Raw genomic sequence first — 14,928 nt, 5'->3', positions numbered from 1 at the left:
CCGCACTTTTGTTTATTTAATTGTAATTTTAGTCTGAGAGTGCCTACTCATTGCTTTGTTATTCATGACTGCCTAGTTTAAGAATTGCATGCTGAGAGTACTAAATTGTCGGTCGTTTTTGGAATTGACTTTCTTCCTGTCTATCTGTCTCTTGTTTATCTGTCTGTTCCTCTCGACACTCCAGCTGTGCTTGTATTATCTCGCTTTAATTTCAAAAATCGCCCAGCACTTTGGTTGCAATCGCGACTCAGATTACCCGAGTGGCTGTAGGTCACATTCCTCGGTTTACTTTTATTAATATAAAATGTAAAGTTTCTTATTCCCCCCCCCCCCCAAAAAAAAACCATGTTGCCCTGACCAATATTGTTGGACATCTCTCAAGCAATGCTGTTATTCTGGTCATTAGCACATTATTGTTTGTGGAGACCTTGTCCCTAACTACAGGTCAAAACTACCTAATTGCTTGTAAATCGCTTTGGAATATTTACATAACCACGCTACATCCAGCATCTTGTTGCAGGAAATATTCGACGAACCGTAACTAACTTCCATGTTCACCCGAGTTGAACTACAGTGCTAATGCAAAGTTCTGTATCCCGGCAGCCAACGTCCTTATGGTAGGCTCAAGGTTTATCCTGCTCCATATTTTAATCCCATTAAAATTGTCACTTTTGTAGTAGACCATTTTTGGAGTAGACTTTCGCACGTTGAGAGAAGAATGGTCCTACCTACCTCCCTTTCCTCCTGTCCCCCTCCACCTACATCCCTTCCTCTAGCCTCACAATTCACACTTATTTCCGTATCTTACAGCCCTTTGTCTCCTTTTCACCACTGGCATTTGTGTACCCATCTGCTGATGTCAGAAGAATGATCTCGACACATATTCCTTTTCTCCAGAAATGCTGCCCGACCCGCTGAGTTACTCCAGCATTTGGTGTCTATCTTCGCAGTAAATCAGCATCTGCGGTTCCTTCCTACACATGCTAAAGGGGCCTTCCAACTTGCATCCAAGTATCATTTGCTGGTTTTGTCCCGCCCCCACCTCTCTTTCGGCTTTCTCGCCACCACTAAAATCAGTCTGAAGAGGGATCCCGACCTATCCAAAGATGATGCCAGACTGGCTGAGTTACTCCTGAGTTGTGGCGCTCTAGTTCCTTCTCGCCCCCAAAACATTACATTTCACCAACCTAATTTATCCGCCCCCCACTCCAACACACGAGGGCCCTCAATGAGACAACATTCTGTGCGACTTGAACAGTGTGTTCGTGATGATGGCCCTGTCCCACTTAGGAAACCTGAATGGAGACTTTGCGCCCCACCCAAGGTTTCCGTGCGGTTCCCGGAGGTTGCAGGTGGTTGCCGGAGGTCGCAGGTAGTGGAAGCAGATAGGGAGACTGACAAAAACATCCGGGAACCGCACGGAAACCTGGGGTGGGGCGCAAAGTCTCCAGAAGTTTCCGTTCAGGTTTCCTAAGTGGGACAGGGGCATTATATTTAGGCCCCAAGATTGGCAGGGTTCAAAACTACCACCCATAACTCAAGTTCCAATTTGTCAAGCAAAGACTCCCAGCAATGATAAATCCCACCCGGCCTGGACTAGTGGACTTAGGTCGGGATTTTAAACGTTTTCACTCTTTCATTTTAACAAAACCAGGATTAAAACTGGAGGTTATGTAAAACGAAATAAATATCTGGTGTTTATTTATTATTGCCACGTGTACCGAGATACAGTGAAAAACTTTGTGGAGCTCAGGGTGAAGTTTATATTAGTATTTAACGGGAATGGTGGATCTTAAAGTGACCTGCGCCTTCATATTAAATATATTTAAATTTCTGGAGATAAGGTTTGTCCGAAAGCGGTACACAAAAAGGTGATTAAGAAGGAACTGCAGTTGCTGGAAAATCGAAGGTACACAAAAATGCTGGAGAAACTCAGCGGGTACAGCAGCATCTATGGAGCGAAGGAAATAGGCAACGTTTCGGGTCGAAACGTTGCCTATTTCCTTCGCTCCATAGATGCTGCTGTACCCGCTGAGTTTCTCCATCATTTTTGTATACCCACAAAAAGGTGATTGTCAGTTCCCGGAGTGCCTCCTGCTCAAAAGAGAATCAAATGTAAAATCTTACTCGAGGATACAATCGATATTTATATACTGAAATCGCTGTAACCAGTCAAGTCAGACTTTGCAGCGAGGGAAAAAACAAGACTTAATCAAAGTACTGTGTGAAAGGTTTATCCCAAGTATTCACAAACATTGCCTTCCCGCGGGACTTTCAACATTGTCTCTATTTATTTCGATTTCCACTTTCCGCGGGATTGTGTTGGGGGTTTTTTTTTTCAATGGTTGAGGCATCTCCCGATTCAGCACATTCTGTAACACATAACATTATACAATTGTTTCCATTTAATAATTACCCCCTTTCCGTACGAGTTGAATTGGAAAAGCATATTTCACGAAAAGATAAAACCTGAGTAAAAAACACGTTGACCACACAGAAAAAGACCTCATACGCGTTGCCGCGCTTTGGAGAAGGAAAGCTTTACCTAAGTGACACCTGGACTGCGAAAAATCTTCAATTAATTTCCCATTATGTTTTGCAGTTTTAACATGGTACCTTTCAGGCATTAAAATGCTCATAGTGTTTTACATCTGTTGTTTTAGAGTGTATATAACCAACAATTTTAATTTTGTGTTTTAACAAAAATCATCAATTAATAGTATTGATATTGGTTTATTATTGTAAGGTTCACCGAAATACAGTGAAAGACAACTTCGTGTTTTATATATATAACATTAGGAAGATCAGGGGTACGATCCAGGCTCTTGTTGGTCAATCGAGCGATAGTTACACCATTGTTAACCCTACTTAGACATTTTAGACTTTTTGGACTTTTAGTTGGGTTGCCACTCACCAGATCAATAGATCTGAACAACACTGACTTAAACCGCTCTTGACTTTTGACTAATACAGGTTTCGAGCAAACTTGTTTCACGCCGAGAGATCTGACCTTCTTTAACTGCTTGAGGTTGGGAATTGGCGAATTTGTTCCCAAGTCAATTGGCTGCGAAAGGGAGAACGTCTTGGAATTAATTGGTGCTGGGCTGGTGCCACTTCACCATCCCGTGGATAGGGTGTCGAGTCGTTGGACTTCAATGGGTCTGCGAGGGTCGAGCGCCCGAATCCCGGGTTGTTCTGCAAATTTCTATAAGATTCAAACACGTTTGTTTCAATTAAAACACGATGGACAAATTGCACCATAATTTTCAGTAACAATTAATGATTTGGCTGGGTAGCTAGTGCCGAATATGTTTAATATGCAGCTTACCGGGATAAACAGTCTGCACATTCATCTCGCCAATCCCCATTAGGCACAAGGGAAGGACATTCAGCCTCTCGAACCTATTCATTTCCATTGAACCATAACTGCCTTTCCTCGGCCTTCATCAATTCCCTTTACCACGGAGACGCAAGGAACTGCAGATGCTGGAATCTTGAGCAAAGTAGAGTGTGCTGGAGGGGCGGGTCAGGCAGCATCTGTGGAGGGAATAGACAAGTGGGCCCGTCCTTCGGGCCTTACTGACACATGTCTATAAGTCACTTTTAAATATTCCTCGACCTCGCCTCAACAATTGTTTGAAGAGAAAGTCCCTGACTCGTTTACCTCCTTGTAAACATTGACCTGGTTTAGATTTATTGTAATGTTTCCAGCTAGAGCATTAATGATTTGGCTGGGTAGCTAGTGCCGAATATGTTTAATATGCAGCTTCCCTCGCATTCAGCCCTCTGATTAATTGTTTACAGGTTAATGGAAAAGTCCGGAGAGGAAACTTGCTCACTTCGCCTAATTTCATCCAGTTAAGTACCTTGCCCGTGTTCCATCCCACAGCAAGTGGATTGAGATCAGACTACAAGGACAGCTGACGCCAGCTACTGCATAAAGAACGACATTATTCATAATTGATAATTTAGGGGTGTCACCCTTCAATCGACATTTTAATACTTGTACAAAATATGTACATTTTTACAGGGTTTTTTTGTTTCTGCTAGTAGCTGTATTCTGTATGAACAACAAAAAAAATTACAGTGTTTAAGCCAGAACTTTAAAAAAAAAAAGCGTACTGCATCTACAATGTGAATACCACCAGTTACATTTATGAACTCACTCAGCCAAGAATTATTGTAAAATTCCAACGTCTGATCGGTTTATGAATTCCTTGATAACTCCATTAACATAGCATTTATTTTACTTTCCATAAAAAAATATCGCTGAACAAGTAAAGATAGCCTTTCCAAAGTAAGGGATCGATTCACTCCCTCTGAATTTATTTTAAAATTTAAAAAAAATCAACACAATACTGCGTTTAACAAGGAGGCAGGTGATAACTGAAATGTATGCTTTGGTACGGTTTGCAGATGTCTCTTGATCGAAGCTATGATATGTAATCCGACGTAACTGAAACACTTATAATGTTGTAAATCTCTTGGTAACCAGTTTAATTTTGTCGGGAACATCGTTTCACTTGCACGAAATAAACTTTGAACGTGACAGCTACCTATATACAAATATCAGAACAACTAGCTTGCACGGTGTTAACGAAGAAAAAATAGAAAGTTGTTGACTATAATGATGCGTGGGGTGGACATAAATCATCTCTAGCGTATTCGGGTGAATATAAACGAAATTAACTTTATTATAGAAATCATTCTGGGAGATTTCTAGGGAAGACACATACTTACATTTCGACATAACAAATGGATTATATCGAAGACACAATCTACCTTTATCTACCAAATTGTCCACTTCCTTGAAGTTCTTTTACCTTTGAACATAAACTTATTTGTCAACGACCTTGGGCAAACCCAAACAGATAGAGTTCGCTTATACACAACTAAAGTTGGCTTCCCTTCCCCCGCCCCATCCCTCCCATCCCTCCCTCCCATCCCCAAAATAAAATTGACCAATATTTAGTGTAATGCAATGGTACGAGTTGGTAACATCGAAGTCCATACATCTAGAAACGTCATGGTAAAAGCACTCGATGGCGGCCTAATTCTTGACTGCTATGTTGTCCATGGCGTCTTGTAATTATCCCATGAGCCACGTATACCAAAGGTCCATCGAGTCACGTTGTTCTTGTTTTAAACATAGAGGAATGTCCATTTACAAATAATACACAGAGAGAAGAATTTCGGGAGCCGGGGGGGACAATGAGACGTTTGTTCCATCGACTTCACACGTCCGCTACAAGACGTCGACGTGAGTCTTCTCAAAGTTGAGTGTATTGGTCGCAGTCCCAGAACAAAGATACCTTCAGAGTCACTTCTTGGAAAACAAATACTGCTGGGGGTCCGACTCTCCATAGTCTCTGTCCATCCACCCTGCCCTTTACTGCAGTCGCGGCCAGTATTGGGACATATCCGGCTCACTCCCCGGCACTTGAACAGGAACAGACACACCAGGGGAAATAAGTCCTGCAGGAATCAAATCAAAAACCCACCGTTAAAACAGCACCCAACAACAACAACAACATCAACAACAACAACTAAACCTCCCACCTCCCACCTCTTAATTTACGCCTTTTATTCTGCACGCGATGATTGTGTTTTTTTTCTTCCAATTTTACAATAACAATTGTGTTGTGTAACGAGATAATATTGAAACGCCTCAAAACAAAATCATCAGAAAAACAGAAGTATTTATTTATTATCGGTGCGTCCTAATTCCCCAAATAATTCCGTTAACAAAAAACACAACTTGTTTATTATCTGACTTGAGTGCACCGTCCCTCGGGGGGTTTAAATATAATGATGTTTGCTGCACTTGTGTAGGAGGTTTGCTGCTATTTTAAGTAACAGCGTCGCAATTAAACCGGGCCTTTATTTTGACCTGTGCATTTACTAGGCGTACAGAACCCTGCATGCCCTTCTATCCCCTCCCTTTTACCTTTAATGTTACTGAAGGACATTGTGTGCACTGGCCAAACACTTTCCTCCTAAATAAAACTGTTGTGGTACTCCTGTTTTAGATAACCGGTTAACTCCTATATAACCACGCCAGGCAAAACCTCCCCTGGAGGTACAGCGCGCCTCATATTCCGCTGGGGTAGCTTATAACTCAAAGGTATGAACAGTGACTTTCCCAAATTTTAGTAACACCCGTTCTCCCCACTCTCTTTCCCATGTCACCCTCACCCCATTTTTGCCTTCATTTCCCCACTTATTCCCCCTTCTGCTCTCCCTCCCCCCACACACCCATATCAGGTACCCTCCAACCTATCCCCACCCCCCACCCTCGAGCTGTACATATCATTCCTCTTTTCTCCTTTTCTGATCCCTCATTGTCTCCTCTTAATCTCAACCCTTTGTCGATTCAATTACCAATCAACCCCCCTCACCTGTATCCACCTATCACTTGCCAGGCTTTGTCCCGCCTCTATCCCCTTTCCAACTTTCTCCCACTTATTACAATCAGTCTGAGTGACACCATTTTGTGTCTATCTTTGGTATAAACCAGCATCTGCAGTTACATGTTGTTAAAATGGTGCAGGGATGGGTTAATTGTGAAACGGAGAGGCAAAAAAAGCGCAATTTCATAGACAATTAACCCGTTTATATCTGGGCCAGGTTGAAGGTTGCTGAAGATTCTCCGATGGTTCTCACCTGTGGATGTGGCGCCGGAAGTGCCCATGGTCTGAGGATTCATGTGTGACTGCATGTGAGGCGGCGTGTACGTGTCATAGCTGCGTCCATTGACTGTCGGGCTGGTGGGCAGCATACAGGAATATGACGGCGTTTGGCTGGATACGGGCGACTTGTCGAAAAATAAATGGAAAACACAAGATCCGTTTGTGCATGCCGTAGAGAAAGCATTGAATGGCTCTTGACTCTGTTTGCTCTGCTCCATACTTACTTGCATAGACAGGTTGTTTGCCATGCTGAAAGTGGGCATTGGTGGCAGCGCGCTGTAAGTGTTAGTAAGAGACGTGTCTGCCCGGCCAAGCATTGCGCCCGGGGCAAAAGAGGAAACTGCAAATGGAACAAGAGAACAGGCTAGAATCAGGATACATTCTGTGCCACAGCCACCTCATCAAGCTCTTATCATCCAATGCACGCATCTTATTTAATACACTGAACAGTGGGAAGAGAGGCCCAGTCCATGTCCTCGTCTAGTATATGCTTCTTATCATTTTACTAGTTCCTATTGCCATTCCCCACCCAATCCCTCGGCAGTTTCCCACTTACAAACTCTTTACAACTCCCATTCATAGGAAGATTTGGACAATGGCTGATCTGTCTTTAAACTCAATTTACCTGCTTCGCTTAAAAAAAATCTCAATTGCTTTACGCTACAGTCATCTATCCAAAGATAGACACAAAGTACTGGAGTAACTCAGCGGGTCAGGCAACATCCCCGGAGAAAAAGGACGGCTGATGTTTCGGCTCAGGACCCTTCTTCAGATCTATCCACCGCAGTTAGGTCAGTTCCAATTGACCCGCAAACGCGGAAGTTGAATAATTTTCAGGGAGAGTTATTTTTGGGTCAGGGCTAATGGATTTTTTTTTTTTTTGCTAGCTCCCTCGTCTGAATTTAAACCTAAATCATCCCGCCTGTCCCTTCTCTCCTCCCCGTTCGTGATCCAGTTCTCCCACTACTGCCAAAGATCTGCTGGAGATTGTTTACCCTCTCTCCTTACAAAGAAACGTAGAAAATAGGTGCAAGAGTAGGCCATTCGGCCCTTCGAGCCAGCACCGCCATTCAACGCCATGGTTGTTCATCCACAATCAGCACCCCGTTCCTGCCCTCACCCCATACCCTTTGATTTCTCTAGCCATAAGAGCTCTATCCAACTCTTTTGAATGCATCCAGTGAATCCGCCTCCACTGCCTTCTGAGGCAGTTTTTCCCGCATCTCTGCGTGGACAAGTAGCCGACGTCTAGCCACTAGAGATATATTTAGTTGCAGTTGCTGGAATCTTTAGCAAAACACAAAGTGTTGGAAGAACCCAGCGGGTCAGGCAACATTTGTGGAGAGAATGGACAGATGATGTTTCGGGTTGGGGGCCCCCCTTCAGACCCGAAATGTGGCCTGACAATTCCCTCCGCAGATGCTGCCGGACACGCTGAGTTCCTCCAGCACGTTGTGACTTGCTCTAACCATTGAAAATGCGTTGCCGAACTCGCCTTTGGCAAATGTAATCATAGCCACTAAGTAGCCGGGACCGTTCTCCTCACCAAACGCCATTCTTGATTTGACAAACCTCAGCGGGTCAACTCTGTCCCTTCCTAATAGGATGAGTCCACCGGGTTTGTCTTTTGAACCGTGGAGGGGGAATGAATACAGTTTCTCCGACGCATTGTAAGTAACGCAGTGAAATTTACAACCCTCGCACCATAAATCGCATGGGATTTCAGAGATAATTCCCCATGTAATATTGCGGCACTGTAGATGATTTGATAGTGTGTTCACAATGTGACCCAGTCCTAACTACCTTGATAGAAACAGATTGTCTCCCTTATCAGACAGCTTCTCCATTAAGGACAACTCATCTGTCCCTGGTTTAACACACTGAGAAAAATTCTAGCTTCAACGGAATGTTTCCCATTAGCCCTGACCCAATTAAGGCTACAATTCCATGTAGAACATATTTCTTTTCTTACGATGCCCTCGGGGGGTCTGTGGACAAATGGGCCGCAAAAGCAGATAACATTTTACCATGTTCTCTCATTATAATCACTGCACTTTCCAGATCTTGGGGAATCATAATTACAGGATCTGAATACTCAATTGATTACAAGTGTGTGTGTGTGTGTGTGCGTGTGTGTGTGCGCACTTGAAATCTTTAAATTAAATCGACAGTAGTTGGCGGTTTAGAAAATGTTGGCGTTCCTTAAAAGATATTAAACTTGATGTAAAGCTTAATGATTCTTAAATCATTCGCTACTTTAATGACTTTGCACTGGGTTTTTTTTGTTGCACTTTTTCGTAACTGGATGACTGATGGTGTGGTGTTTAGGTCAATGCAGCTCAAGGGCTGAATTTAGCCGTGGATTGAAGATGGCCACATAAACACTGGAGTAACTCTGCGGGTCAGGCAGCAACTCTGGAGAAAACGAATAGGTGACGTTTCGAGTTGGAATCCTTCTTGGGTTGAAGGTGACCATTGAACTCACTAGGAGTGGTGGGCTGTGGGATAGGCTGGTAAACACTGGTGTTGAAACTGCTGCTGATGGGGATGTGACTCGGCGTGTTGCTAGCTTGTCGCCTTTGATTCCTCAACTTTTCCTCTCGCCTCCATTTTGCTCGTCTGTTGGAGAACCAAACCTACCAAAACGGAAATGGAACAGAAATCTTAATCAATAGCAATTTGAAGAAAAAAAATATTAGATACATAGATAGATAGAAAATAGGGGCAGGAGTAGGCCATTCGGCCCTTCGAGCCAGCACCGCCATTCCATGTGATCATGGCTGATCATCCACAATCAGGACCCCGTTCATGCCTTCTCCCCATATCCCGTGATTCCGCTAGCCCTAAGAGCACTATCTAATTATCTTTTAAATGTGAATCAGCCTCCACTGCCTTCTGAGGCAGGAAATTCCACAAATTCACAACTCTCTGGGTATAAACGTTTTTCCTCAACTACCTCTTATTCTTAAACTGTGGCCCCTGGTTTTGGACTCCCCCAACATCAGAAACATGTTTCCTGCATCTCACGTGTCCAATCCCTTAAAAATATTCCTGCCTCTCATCCTTCTAAAATCCAGTGAATGCAAGCACCGTCGTTCAATTCTTTCATCATTTCGGGAATGATGAAAAGTCCCGCTATCCCGGGAATTAACCTGGTGAACCTACCCTGTAGCTTCTATCAGGGGTTCCACTCTAAGACTCCAGATCCACATCAGACAGAAAAAAAAAAGTCCCAGGTCCAAATCCTGGGAAATATTGTCACGACAATTCAAAAGACACTGATTTTTATTTGCATTCAACATGTTTCAATACCAATGACCATAGTAACAGGCTGGGTCACGGCCAAAAATTAGATTTTGGTTTACCTGTATCCTAGCTTCAGGTAGATCAATTTTGGCTGCTAATCGTTCTCGGGCAAACACATCGGGATAATGAGTTCTTTCAAATTCTGGAAAACAAGATGTTTTTATTTGTTTACAGATCTTGTCATATATATGTGCAAACATATGAACATACAATTAAAGGGCAGGAGTGGGGTGCTATTTCATAAAGTCATGACTGACGTGGCTTTAACATCAATTCCACATTCCAGCCTATCCCTAGCAAACATTTCATCTTATTGCTGATCACGTGCCTGTATAATTCTGTCTTAAAATATTCAGTCTCTTCTTCCATCATCGAGTTGGAAGAGAGTACCAAAGTCTTGTGGCCTTCCAAGAGAACAGGGTTCACATGATCTGTATCTTGACTCTGCGTCTCCTTGTTCTGAGATACTGACCCCAGTTTACCATTCTCTCTTGAGAGGAAACAATTCTCTCCACTTATCATGACCTCCATCTTATCTTCAATCAAGTCACCTCTCCCTGTTCTATCCTGTCCAAGTGTTCTTTGTAAGACAACATTTGGGGAGGTACATGCATTGTCAGCATTAAAACGACATGTGGACAGGTACATGGATAGGAAGGTTTTAGAGGGATATGGACCAAACACGTGTAAATTGGATTAGCTCAAGGATGAATCTTGATCAGCATGTCTGCGTTATGCCGAAGGGCCCATTTCCATGCTGTATAACTCCCAGATCTTCCAAATATAAAATAAAACTGGGTGGTAGGGAGCATCAAATATGATTGTTTACTTTTCAAACACCATGCTCCACTTTTCATTTATTCTCTTGTCATTGTCTCTCTCTTTCTCTTTCATACGTAACCTCACTATCTCAATGTCACGTTCTTAGAATGTTCTCTATCAAGTAATTTCATTTTTATGTGCATACTCACACTTCCATGCTCATGATCTTACTCTTTCACTCATACATACTTTCATAAACAATTTGTCTCACATACTCACTTGCATAATCAGTTGTGCTGCTGCAAGTACGAATTTCATTGTTCTATCTGGGACAAATGACAATAAAACACTCTTGTGTCTCGACTCTTGACTCCTATGCTTTCTGATCCACAAACACACTCACCACCAGTCTCACACTGCTCTTTTGCTAATCCCCCCCCTCCCCTCATGCTCTCTGCATTTTTATCTCTCTCGCTTCTCCTTTGAAGTCAAGCTGTGTCTATCCACATGCAACAAGACCTGGGCAACAATGTTTGGGCTGATATTCATTAATAATATTTGTAATGCATAAGGAAAAGGCAGTGATCATCGCCAACAAAAGAAAGCAAATACCACACTATGGCCTTCAGTAGCTGGATCCCCACCAAAATGGATATGCAGGGAATAGAGGGATATGGAGAAAATGCAGGTAGATGAGATTAGATTAATTTGGCATCATGTTCGGCACAGACATTGTATGCCAAAGGGCCTGTTCCTGTTCTGTACTGTTCTATGGTCTACCGTCAAAGGGAGCTCAGCATAGAGAAGAACATTAGTTGCATCAAATATGAAAATACTGAAGCTGTAAGGACATTCAAAAGCTGGTATTCTGCCATGAATGTCACCTGATTGATATAATGTTACCATTTCATACATCGCTTCCTCCATCATCAGCGCTTGTTGCTACTATATGTGCATTAAACATTAAATTAATATATGCACTGCAGCAACCCATCAAAGCTTATATGGCTGCAACTTCCAAAGCTGCCATCTACAGTGCATTAAATAAAGGCAGCATGCTCATGGGAATATCACAACCTCTAAATCACACACCATCCTTACTTGGAAATATATAATTGATCTTTCATCACTGTGGGTTCAAGCCCTTATAATTTCTAGCTACAGCACAATGAGAGAGCTTTCATAAGAACATTGAAAAAATGAACAGGAGTTGATCAGTCAAACCTGCCCCTCAACCCCTTTGCTATCAGCCATGCAATGAACCAACAAAATACCTTTAACGTTTTATGTACAACTCAACATACCTTGATTCCCTAAATGTGTAAAAAATCTATCAATTAGCACATAGATTTGGATGTTGGGTATAGATTTGACCACCCAGCAATAGGGAAATATGCAATTAATAATAATATTTGCACTTTTAACATAAGAGTGCAAATAATATCCAGGACTCAACGGCCTGTGTTGTGGGGAGAGGTTGGGCAGGTTAGGGCTTTATTCAAAACACAACAGGCTGGAGGACCTCAGAGGGTCAGGCAGCATCTGGTGGAATGGACCGACAACATTACAGGATGGTGACCTTCTGACTTCTTTAGACCCTCCTAAAGTAGAACGTTATGCCTTGGAGCTTAGAAGACTGTGGGGTGACCTTATGAACTGTACAAAATAAGGGGGGGCCATAGATAAGGTAAATGCATGCAGCCTTTTCCCCAGTGAAGGACACTCATAAATTAGAGAATTGAAAGGGGAGAGGTTTAAAATGGACCTGAGGGGTAACTTCCTCAAACAGAGGATGGTGGGTATATGGAATGAGCTGCCAGAGAAAGTAGCGGAGGCAGGTAAAATTACAATATATCAAATACGTTATAAATGTTTGGAAATATATTGGCCAAACACGGGTAAATGGGACTTAAATGGGCATTTTAGTCAGCATGGGCGAGTTGGGGCGAAAGAGCGATTTCCATCCTGTATTTCTCTATGAAACTTTATTACTCTGTGATTGCAGCGTTGTCGTTATTGTTGCCTTCTCAAGGCCAAATAGGGACGGACGTTAAATGTTTGCCTGAAAATCTGTGTAGAAATGTAAAAAATCATTCTTATGCACCCTCTCACTCTCTTTCTTTCTCAGTCCATCCCTCCTGCTCTCTCTCCCTCCCCTCTTTCTCTATCTCTCTCTATCTATCCATCTCAATTTCCTTCTCTCTCTCCTTCTCCCTCTCCCTCTCCCTCTCCCTCTCCCTCTCCCTCTCCCTCTCCCTCTCCCTCTCCCTCTCCCTCTCCCTCTCCCTCTCCCTCTCCCTCTCCCTCTCCCTCTCCCTCTCGGTATTAATGTCAAGCATTCACACAATTAGTTTATCCACTGCCCTGTCTCTCCACTCCTCATGGCTTTACCTTTCTCCAGAGCCTCGATCTGTTCCTGGGTGAAAGATGTTCTGTTCCTCTGCAGCTTCCTCTTCAGCTGAAGTCTCATCTGCGCCTCGTCTGAATCATCGCTGTTTGAGTTGATAGAATTGGCATTTTCGCCGCCTCCTTCCTGTTGCTGACATCCATCTGTATTAATAACGGAAGCAAGAATTAAAGCCATTCTTACGTGGTGACTGGAGATATCAGTGTCAATAACGGATCACGACTTAAGTAATAGTTTGTGCAGGAAGGAACTGCAAATGCTGGTTTACACCAAATACAATACAACGAATTCGACCTATTTACACATAGTTTTATTGTTTTACATTTAAGAATAAAAAAAACACTGGTTAAATAATTAATTATATATTATTTAATCGTTTTTATACATTGTACTATCAATCCTTTGTTCCAATATTGGTTATTCCCATTATCAACACGACTAGATGGACATAATGGCCTGGCCCAATACAACGTACTCTATTACATTCTTAATTCACCAATAAACATGTAATTAGTTGATGAAGCTAACGTAATATTGATGGGAGTGGGGAAATTGCAACTTCAAGCAGGCATGGTCTTTTGCTTTAGAGGTACCAGCATCTCTGTAATATTAGATGTACACAAAAAGCTGGAATAACTCAGCGGGTCAGGCAACATCTCTGGAGAAAAGGAAGAAAAACCTTACAGCTGACATAGCGGGTCCAGTCTCTTCTTCAGACGGAGAGTCGGGCGAAACGGAAACGAGAGATGTAAACGGTGACATAGAGAGATGTTAGAACAACTGAACGAAATATTATGCCAAAAAGTAACGATAATCAAGAAAAGGGTCTATTGTTAGCTGTGGGCTAGGTGGAAACTACCCGAAACGTTACCTATTCCTTTTCTCCAAAGATGCTGCCCGGACCGTTGAGGTACTCCTGCTTTTTTGTGTGTCTTTAACTTTTTTGTTAAACCAGCATCTGCAGTTCCTTCCTACACTCTCTGCATTATTACAGGGATCTGGATGGGAGCCGGCAGTAACCTCATGGGTCAAGAGGGCATCTGATTACTGGAACCAAGTGTAAAACCACTCGCGGTGTTTGGCACCGAACGGGCTACAGGGACAGGTCACGGCAAGACTTTTGGACCTTCTGATAACTTGATAAATTTACCATAGAATCAACCACGATGTTCGGAGTCGCCAGTCCTCGTAACCCTCGGCGTCTCAGCTACACTATTAGTGAATATAGTCTTTGATTGCTGAGCTCCGTGCAACGGCCAGTTCAACTCCAGTCCCAAAATGACACTATCCCGATACTGTAATATGCAGACTACCATTTGAAACGACAATAGCACAGTTTCCTTCTCAAACTAGTATTTCCCATGAATAGAGACAGAAAATGCTGGAGTAACTCAGCGGGTCAGGCAGCATCTCTGTGAGAACAGGAATAAATTACGTTTCGGGTCGAGACCCTTCTTCAGACCGAGAGTCGGGGAAAGGGAAACTAGAGGTATGAAAACGGCTCCGATGGCTAAAGAGCCCATAGTAGACCTCAAAACGTCACCTATTCCTTTCCCCCAGAGATGCTGCCTGACTCGATGAGTTACTCCAGCATTTTCTACCTATCTTCGGTGTAAACTAGCATCTGCAGTTCCTTCCTACATACTAGTATTTACCGTATATTTTAATCAAACCTCTCTTCGCCAAGTCACCCGGTAACTTTATAGACGGTACATTCCAGAAGTTCAAACTCCGGAATTTCTCTCTTCGTTGATTTAAGTAGAA

General features: G+C 42.9%; 1 protein-coding gene and 1 long non-coding RNA gene across 16 annotated transcripts in view; both read right to left on the bottom strand.

Moving 5' to 3' along the window:
- Positions 1-2,254: 2,254 nt before the first annotated feature.
- On the bottom strand, positions 2,255-3,715 carry LOC116984438. Its single transcript, XR_004415018.1, has 3 exons — positions 3,329-3,715; positions 3,011-3,205; positions 2,255-2,372 (listed from the first exon to the last, which is right to left on the bottom strand). It is a non-coding gene; the product is annotated as an uncharacterized LOC116984438 (long non-coding RNA).
- Positions 3,716-3,960: 245 nt separating this feature from the next.
- Positions 3,961-14,928, bottom strand: part of pax6 (paired box 6) — a 34,432-nt gene continuing 23,464 nt past the window's right edge. For 11 of the 15 annotated variants that reach the window (XM_033038778.1, XM_033038783.1, XM_033038774.1 and 8 more), the window contains 5 exons: positions 13,149-13,307; positions 10,055-10,137; positions 9,175-9,325; positions 6,664-7,029; positions 3,961-5,475 (listed from right to left, as the gene is read on the bottom strand). In XM_033038778.1, coding sequence (XP_032894669.1) covers positions 5,390-5,475; positions 6,664-7,029; positions 9,175-9,325; positions 10,055-10,137; positions 13,149-13,307 — 845 coding nt within the window. In that variant the 3' untranslated portion in view covers positions 3,961-5,389. The remainder of the gene's footprint in view (positions 5,476-6,663; positions 7,030-9,174; positions 9,326-10,054; positions 10,138-13,148; positions 13,308-14,928) is intronic. The other 4 variants (XM_033038784.1, XM_033038787.1, XM_033038785.1 and 1 more) reach the window with 1 other exon arrangement.

This window comes from Amblyraja radiata, chromosome 20, assembly GCF_010909765.2.
Source record: "Amblyraja radiata isolate CabotCenter1 chromosome 20, sAmbRad1.1.pri, whole genome shotgun sequence".
NCBI classification, from domain to species: Eukaryota; Metazoa; Chordata; class Chondrichthyes; order Rajiformes; family Rajidae; genus Amblyraja; species Amblyraja radiata.
The sequence above is the reverse complement of the archived record's forward strand: the minus strand, read 5'-3'. Positions and strand labels throughout refer to the sequence as shown.